Source organism: Acanthaster planci, linkage group LG02 (assembly GCF_054643075.1).
Source record: "Acanthaster planci isolate LZ-2023a linkage group LG02, COTS_SCS, whole genome shotgun sequence".
In the NCBI taxonomy this organism is placed as follows: Eukaryota; Metazoa; Echinodermata; class Asteroidea; order Valvatida; family Acanthasteridae; genus Acanthaster; species Acanthaster planci.
In genome coordinates this window covers 7,534,686-7,543,922 of record NC_141778.1, presented here as the reverse complement: position 1 = coordinate 7,543,922, position 9,237 = coordinate 7,534,686, and the positions used below count along the sequence as shown (strand labels likewise).

Genomic DNA, 9,237 nt, shown 5'->3' with positions numbered 1-9,237 from the left:
TTTTGGAGATGATTCAATAGCTCAGTGCATGGAGGTAGAATCACACCTCCATGCTCAGTGTAAGCCCACCCCTGGTCAAAAGGTGGGAGGGTATACCCCCATTCCCCTGGGATTTACGCCCATGGTGATTTGAACACTGTGGGCCCATTTCCGTTTTATGACAGGCACCTCGCAGTTACAGGGCCGGTTTACACACACGAACAGTAGGCCTGTAAACTGAAGTGCAACGGGTTTTGACGGGTTATTTACACTAAGCGATAAACCGCTGTGCTTCAAAGATACTGCGCTGAGACAGAGCATTCTTGCCAAACAGCGGATCTTGTCATGTACTATGAAACGCACGAGTCGTGCCTTCTTCCCGTAGGACACTGTTAGCATTGTAGAGAGTCAAGACATGTAATTAGCAAACCGAGCAGGTTTCCACCTTGTGCAAAATATAAAATATCCCGACGCATATCGAATACTTTACTTCTCTTTACTGCTTGCCTATATAAATAACCCCTTGGGCATCCCTTTTAAAGGAGACAATAATCGACCCGATTCAGAACTGAACCGCATTCCAGACCAGTGGAAACGAACCACATAGGTACGAAGTCCGTCCGGGCTTGTTCGTCCATGCATTATGAAGTCTGGTTATATTATCGTAATTAAGGTTTTTGCAGGAGTTCAGCTTGCCCGATTGGCTCTACCGTGGTTTGAAGCAGGGAGATTTGTACCCAAAAGGTGAGTCGAGCCGACATCCTGACCTTGTGGATGTGCATGCAGGCTTAGTGATTTGGGACCACTTTAACTGGAGATGTTTCAGACAAAATAATTTATAGTTTTTATCAGTTGACAGTTTTATCCGAGGACGAAAACTTGTTTTTGTTGCCACGTGTCTGTACGCTGGAACAGCCTGAAGCAATTATCGTTTTTGTCCGACGTTGAGCACTGTTTTATTTCGAAAGAGTGAAATTTCACTCTGCTAGCCACTGACACAAGGAACCAGACGATAAGTGGTAAAAATTGGATTCGAAATTAGATCACCCTTGAATGAATTTCACTTTCTTCAGTCGTTTCCTAAGAATAAGAAATATGCCTCGAAAGTACCAACAAATAAACAGTTTCAAAGTAGAAGAGCATCAAAATGCCCGGGTTCCGGGAAAGCACCAACATTGCAAAAGTTGGCATTATTTTTGTCACAAAAGTGACAATTTTATGGCCACTTCGTGCACCACAAAGTTCACAAGAATCTGTCGTTACCTTCCTACATAAAGGCAAAAATAAATCGTGAACATTGAATAACGTGGTATGCCCTCCATTCTGCACTAAAGCAGGAGGCTCATTGTCGTCATGGTGACAACTACGTGAAAGAGACAGGTGCACATGAATAGCTAAACCAAGTTAATTTATAACGCTCGTTTTCAAAATCAGTGTCTATCTGGGCATTGGGACAGATTGGCAAATTGTTGTGACTGGCGATTCCAACCAGCTTACAATGTACGTTTAGATGCCATAGTTATCCTTAACTCCATGCATTACACTGTATGTAGGGTCTATCCTACAACGCTTGGCACTGATACCGTACTTTCCGTTTTGTGTTTCCTTGGTGAGTCGACACTCAATGCAATTCTATCCTTCCACCGATAAATGGCTGGCAAGCAGAGAAGGTATGATGACTTATTAACAAAATTGGGCCAGAAGACAGGCAAAATAGCCCCAAAATGTTCGAATCTTACACACCAAAGCGTAAAATGGTTTTTTTGTTGTCCAAAATTAGTGTAGCTGGGGCAAAGGCGGGGGGGGAGGCTGCTCCCCACTGTGGGAACTGTCCCCCCCCCGAAGAGCCCCACAACGACGCGGCCAAAAAATCTGCACAAAATTCACATACACCTAAGTCTTTCCCGGCCCTGCCAGTCAAATTGCGCTCAACATTACGCTGTATTTCTCCGCATTTTCTTTACTCACTTAGTCGTTGCGTGGTGCATGGACATTAATGATTAGTAACGGACAAAAGCACACCGAACCCCAGCCACAATAAAGACTTTGCAAGGTCAATAGAAGGTCAGTTTACCCGATATCGCACGGTGAATTCTGGAGTTGATATTCTGTTCAAAGTTTAACATTGACATAGTAGACAATCATTAAAAATATGTATATTAATGATTAACAATCAAGTTACAATATGCGTGTGGAACAGCGTTGAACATTTTTGAGTCAGATGTTAATGATGATTCAATTGTACGGTCGTAAAGAATTACGGTGGCCCTAGTTTAGTCTTCTGAGAGGCTGTGATATCCAGAGTTGTGTGTGTTATTTTTTATTTTGTGGAGTTTTTTCGAAATTCTGCCGAAAAGGTTTGTCATTCTACATGCTGCTTTTTTTCTAAACAAACCTGAAGTTTAATGTAGTAGTGATAGGGCATGTTACGGAACTTTAAATTTGTAGGCCATCCCTTTAGTTGCTGTAGCTACTCGTGTCAGCCAGTTTACTCCTATGACTGCAATTCTGTACTTCTCTACTGACTGACAGAACCAGTCGCAGCAGAATTCCCGGCAAGTTAAGGACTAAACTTGCCGTTCCTGTAGTCTCTCTCACTCTCTGTTTGATTTCATTTTTCATTACCATCATCCTATAGCTACCCGATGTTTATGTTGTATCTTTTTACTATGTGACCGGTATAATCTTTTAGCCGATAAAAGACACCCAGCAACATGAGCAGCATGAAAACTGTTCGCTTCGAAGAACCCGAGCGGCCCAACCCCATCCCTCAACAGGCCCTGCCTCCACTCCAGCAAAACCAAGTGATCCTCCATGCCTCTAGCCAACAGCAGCCAACGACTGGCATGATGCTTCTCTATCCAGAAAACCTACAGCAGCAACATCAGCAGCAGCAGTTCATAGCTGTGCCACAACCTGTGGTCAGCGGTGCTCCGGTCCCCGGACAGCAGCTATACGTCCAGCCCCACCCGTACCGGGACGGGGCGGTTCTCCTGGGCCAGGTCGCACCGGCGCCAAAGAACCGGCGGTACCGTGCCAAAGCTGCCCGTACCCTGGCCATCCTGCAGATTGTCCTAGCGACGTTGTCGGTCATCCTCGGTATCATCACGATCGTGGCGGGCAGCACCGGATCTTGGCTGGGTTTGCCAATATGGAGTGCATGTTTTGTAAGCATAATCTGCAGCTACGTCGTTTCCGGGAAAGCAATGTAATGCAGTACGCCCGAAGCCGTCCAATCTCATAAAATTCCGTGGTTTAAATCCGTGCCGGAGGACGGGGAATCGGGGATAAGTGAAATTCAAAAAAAAGGGGGGGGGGCATCATTGCTGGACATCACACAACAATAGGGGACCGTTCATGATACAATGATACAGGTGTATATCTTATGTATACTTACACCACTTACGCTTAAAATTAAAACGGCGAATTTCAAGCTTTGTACTTTTTCCCTTGAAATTTAATACATTTTAGTAGGATGTTTCGACGTTCAAGACTTGAAATACCTCCAATTTCTGCCTTTTTACACCGAAAAAGTGGGAGGATGAACCAATAGCCCATCCCTTTTTGGTCCAAAGTGGAAAGGGATATATACCCCCATCGCTCAAATTTAAGCCCCTGGGCTATTCGACCAACCTGTAAGCGTACTGCGGAAGATTTCTTGACAGTTGTGACTGACTTGTAAGTGACTAGCTCGGTGTCGCATGAAACATTGGAAGTTCGTTTTATCCTGGAACTTGTCCCTGTCATCTCACCGATACACGACACGACACCATACCCTACTGCACCAACTTTACCTCAACCAACTGAACATAATCCCACCCTACCCTACCCAACCAACCCAACCCCTCCCTATCCAAACCCATTACCCGACCCCAACCCACCCAGCCCAACTCAGCCAAACACCACCTCATTTTAATTCTGTTCACTGTTATCCCTGCTTCACAGTTCTATCTGCCGGCTGGAATACTTGGTGTGTTGACCGCCAAGCCGATGAACATGCAGATATGTTTGGTAAGAGAAAGCAGTGCATTTGGGTTCGATTTGGGTCTCAACGCCTAGGCGCAAATGAATGTTTAGGAATACAGAATATGCCATATGGAATATATGACAGCGTTCTTTTGGCACTGAAGAACGTACTCCATACGCAACACAAGTTTTTGTTTTCCTCTTAATGTTGGGAAATAGAATTCTAAACCCACAATAAATTGTCACAGTTGTACTTTACCGATTTTATTTAATCTAAATCCCACTACAATATGCCATCTTACGAACACCGGCACTGTGTTCCATCGCCGTTGCCGTCGCAAACAAGTGGTGCGTATGAGGGCGCCCCATAAGCAGTGCATACTCTGGGGGGGGGGACATTGCCTGAAAAACAATCGTAAGGCAATTTCAGCCTATGCCCCCCCCGCAAAAATTCTTCACAAGCCACTGACAACTGTAATAACTTTTTTAGATATTGTCAATGCATCTTGGGTATGCAGAAAGAATCCACACATGCACAATCCGGGGGGGGGGGTGTGATAAGGTTAATTGCAGTCCAGCTAATTAGGTAGCTATTTTCCCCAGGGGCAATTAATTCTTTAGGCCTATTAATCAGCATCCTATGGGTGATGGTTGGGAACCAGTCAGAAAAAAAATCAAAATTTTTCAAAAAATATCATTGTAGGCCTACTTGATCATCAAGACATATAGACTAATCCGAGGGTACGCCAGAATTGCGGTGGCTTAGCACCCACACGCGCATTCTTCAGCTTGACACACGCGTGCATTTTGACAAATCACAACATCCTATTGGTCGAGGAGGCAAGCAACGTGCGCGTACCACCTGTCCATGAGTTTTGCGCCACCGCAGGCTTCTAATTCTGGTTGTCGAATTTCACTATACAAGCCCAATACATAGAAGTTTCCAAAACACAAAGAAATTTCTGATAAATTTCAAGATGAAAAATAGGCTACATTCAGAAATGAGCGCTTAGTTTTACTGCTGTTTTGGGGTTATCTTCCTTGAAAGGCGAATAAAAAAGATTTTCGTGGCTAGCTCCCCTGAAATTGAAATGCAAAGTGATCTTCTGGCCGTAATCTCGAATTTCTAGTACAAAAACGGAGACCAACCTCTTCATGAGAGTCAACAGGCGGCGTCATTTCGGTCCGATTTTGCACTGTTTTCTATGGGCGCGTATTTGGTGTAGTGCAACCACATATCATGGAGGAGTAAAAAGATGGAGATTGCACAATATGGGGCGCCCTCACGAGCCCACTTATTCGCGACAGCGACGGCCACATAAGTATTTGTGCACAGGTAAATAAGAAAAATGCGACGGCGAGGTGACGTGTCGTCTTTGGAACACCATACCATACATCTTTTTCACTTGATCTCTGATTCTCTCTCCAAAATTCTCTCTGCTTTGAGGCACCTGCGGCAGAAGTGGGGGAAAGGGGCAGGGGGGCCAGCGTCAGCTCGACTGGGGGCCTGGCCCTTTGCTCGTCACCAAGCGCCCGAACAGGGCGCTGGGAAGGGGTGACGGCCTCGCACACATTTTATTGAAGGAAATACGTCACATGGGGGGGGGGTCACAGCTAAAGATGCGCGGAGCATTGTGGGTAAATTTCTGCCAGGTGTGCGAGCTCGCTCAATGCGTTACACAAGCGGCAGTTATCAATGCGATATTTTTCGCGCTTTCTTTGCTGAAAATAGTCTCCTACACTTTATTCGTTCTTAAAATTGATCAAGATAACCAATGCTTTGAAATATATCGCCAAAAGACAAGTGATCAGTGATACTTAGTGAGACATTAAATTACTACACTGTGATTGTACCAAGGCCATGTTTTTATCATACAGCCGACACTTTACCCGTATCAAAGCATTGCCCCTGGCGCACCAAAAAATTCAGGTAACCTTCGCAAACAGGAAGTGATAACCTCGCGGTCACAGGTTGTGCACAATGTGTCCAATCACAGTGCAAAGCCGTCAGCCCTGTTCAGGCGCTGGATGACGAGCGAAGCTAGCCTGGTCCTCCACTTTTTGCCGATAATGAGATGGGCCTCAATGGATCGGCCTATCAATGGCTGATGGTCTAGCAACTGAGGCAAAAAAGGTCGATACATGTATTTGTGACCTCAAAGAGTCAAGAGCTATGTAGGGGGGGATGTGAATACAGCTAACATCTTACCTTCTTAATTTTCTGTGAAACTTGTTTTATCTTAGTTGAATGTTCATATTTGCTAGTGCATTGCGACTGGTTATATTTTTTCTCTTCCCATGTCAGATGAATTCGTGCATGGTCATGTCGATACTGTCGTCCTTACTGGCAACCTCATGCATGATTTTCTCCATCGCAGTTGCAACCGCAGAGCACACTTACTACGAATATATATACGTGGTCTATGTGAGTACCCGCAGTAATCGTCAAGTATGAATTACCGTCACTAGTTTGTTTCATATCTTCGCCGTGTGGTTTACTTATATTTACCTGCGGTCTGCTCGCTTTTTTCCAACGTTTCCTCCTCCAGCGTACAATTGCGGATACAAGAAGTTGTCAATGTAGTGCCAGATCTACCCTTGTCATTCATAGTCCAAATTCGAAGGGAGAATAATTTGCCCAAAGGTTCCAAAGTACGAATGAAAACAATGTTCTAATTCATTCATTCGAAAAGCCCCACAGCGTCAATATATCACTAGATCGTTTATTGCCTTTCTTTACAGAGTAATCGTGTGGTCTATTGGTCCCTGCTGGCTTTTGTCTCTCTTGGAGAAATCATTGTCTCCATTACCCAGTCGGCCTACTGCTGCCATGCCAGATGTAACTGTTGCCGAAATTCACCATCTGGCCCTGTCAGGGTAAGATCGGTATTGGAATATTGAAGTTGCTGTGTGGCGTCCCTGGGGATAATACCTTGGGTATGCCGCGTGACTGGATGCAAACCTTTGGCTAGGTGCGAAGAGGTGGCGATTCGCGCTTTTTGGTTCATTTCAACGCGCCACACACTGGAATGCATCTGTTGAGCCGCTTTGGTACGAGTTGAAAACTAGACACATCCATTGGACACTGCTGTCAGAATTTATGAACTGGACCGTAATTCCTGATCGGCCCTTATGCCTCGCCGCTAAAGCTACGCTTTTTTCTTACCTTTCCTAAATATTACTCAGAACATTCTTGGGGATGAGCAAATTATTTATAAGAATTCTCTTGAGGGCGCTTTACACGTTGCATTTATGAGGAGTATTCAACATTGACATCATCTTTGATTGACATTCACATCGAGTGTTACGAAATATATTTACCAGGAGATGGCTGCGACGTGTCGCGACGCAGCGTGGTTTGCCTGAGGTAACCGTGAGCAAATTCACACAAAAATATTTTATCATTTTCTCTGCATCTTAGGTGCAGTATGCACCTCAGGTTCATTATTTGGTGCCTCCAAACCAGAACACCCAGCCACAAATGGCGAACCCAGTCCAGCAGCAACAGCAGAGGCAGGTCATGATGCAACAAGAGCAAATACCACACTACGGCTACGACGTGCAGAGTGCGGCACAAGTACAGAGCGCGGCTCCAGATGGGCAGAATGCCACGGATAACGTCAGTGATGATGAGTAAAGGACTATTATAGTCACTTAAACGCTACCAGCCACAATGGCTATTAATAAGAGGTGGAAGCAAGTCATTTTTTGGAAGTCCAAGTCATGTCACAAGTCAAAAACTGATAGTTACAAGTCAAGTCACGAGTCACAAAAATAACGACTCGAGTCCAAGCCAAGTGACCCAATTCTCCTATTCATCGTCTTTTGCCTCTTGCCTTGAACTTTCGACAAAGAAGGTTAACTCTTCCAGTTCGACCAGGCGCAATTCAGCTGTACTCGAACAACCCTAGGCGGTCTGGTTTTAAAGAAATCTCATCGTTATTCACATTACACCGTTGGCTGCAATTCACGCAGCGTAGTGCTATTGAAAAGGGCCCATCATAAAATTAATGATTTTTCATGTGAATGGTTCTCTCCGTAGTGATAAACGAAATCTTCTATTAATAACCAGCGGTGCGAGCATGACCCGGGGTCTGGATCCAAGTGGTCGACTAGATAGTCCAAACCACCCATCTTTTTGGCGGTGTTCATGTTTACTAGAACTGAACTTTCCCAATGCGGCCGCAGAAGGCTGCTTGCGAATAGACGTCCTGCATGTGCTTCAGTCGCCAAACGCTATTGGCGCCTTGCGTCTGAATGCCGGTCAGATACATACACGTAGCCATTTTGGTACTTACTTGGTTTTGTGTCATAAAACAAAGACGGCTGGTGACACATTGCAACATGAGCTCTGTGCACAAGAAGAAAATCCTACCTTCTCCTTGATGAAACAGACAAGTTACTATGTGAGACAGACACTGTAACCGCCGTCGCTGCCTGTGCGGGCACGGTGGTGGTCTACCAGTCTTAGTGAAAGCTTGTCAGAGTTCACTTCGGGAATGCAAATAGACATTGCAACATGTTGCTGCCTTACTGATAACAGTTCACCCAAATATGGCAACTCCCCACCACCTTCAGTCTTGCGGTTTTGAGAACATTTAAATAGTATACAGCCAATGAGAAGATTGATCTAGCGTGCACGCTTCAAGTTTTTCATCAAAAACCGTGCGATAGTGAATAGGGTTTAAGACAACGAAGAGATGCTTGTCGCAGGAGAAAAATACACCTAAAGATACTTTGTAGTTGTGAAAATAGCTTTTAAGACTATAAAAATGAAAACCACCACGAATTACGGCTGATAGTAAAACCTACTTCGTGTTTTCAAAACAACAATATTAATTAGGAATTGGTAGATACTGTTAAAGGGTCAAGATATTTTTGACGTTATGTAGGCCCTACTATAAAATATCTTCAGTCTCTGAAGACGATGCAAATTAGAGACCTCTTTTGGTGCAAAGCAATCGTTTTGTTATTACCAAAAATGTAAAAAATAGAGAAAGAGAATGGTATTTGTATATTTCAGTATAGCTGTAGCCGAATGCGTTAAACTGTAATGGATAAATATGGATGACGCATGTTATATTGTAAATGTGGAAAATATCCCTTAACTGTGGGTTGTTCAGTTTTAGTACGTGTTGTGAATATACCTCAGCGCTATAAAAGGCACTTTCACGTTAAAAGACAAATTTTGGTTGACAACTAATCATTTGTGTTTAGCCCTTAAACTTTTAGGGGGGTATTGTTATTGCAAGTCACTTCAACCGATCGACGGTGCAAAGCCGAAGCGAAGTC

The 9,237-nt window shown here is 44.4% G+C and overlaps 1 protein-coding gene across 3 annotated transcripts; it reads left to right on the top strand.

The window, feature by feature from the left end:
- The first annotated feature begins 272 nt into the window (after positions 1-272).
- Positions 273-9,131, top strand: LOC110979528 (uncharacterized). 3 transcript variants are annotated; one of them, XM_087133583.1, is made up of 7 exons: positions 273-723; positions 1,952-2,043; positions 2,672-3,146; positions 3,925-3,990; positions 6,251-6,370; positions 6,688-6,822; positions 7,367-9,131. In XM_087133583.1, the coding sequence occupies exons 3-7, from the start codon at positions 2,694-2,696 to the stop codon at positions 7,580-7,582; spliced, it is 990 nt and encodes a 329-aa protein (XP_086989709.1). In that variant the 5' UTR covers positions 273-723; positions 1,952-2,043; positions 2,672-2,693; the 3' UTR covers positions 7,583-9,131. The 3 variants fall into 3 exon arrangements, with proteins under 3 accessions (XP_086989709.1, XP_022091085.2, XP_022091086.2); XM_022235393.2 differs by lacking the exon at positions 1,952-2,043 and having other exon boundaries at positions 275-723; XM_022235394.2 differs by lacking the exons at positions 273-723; positions 1,952-2,043 and adding an exon at positions 2,184-2,336.
- Positions 9,132-9,237: the final 106 nt, after the last annotated feature.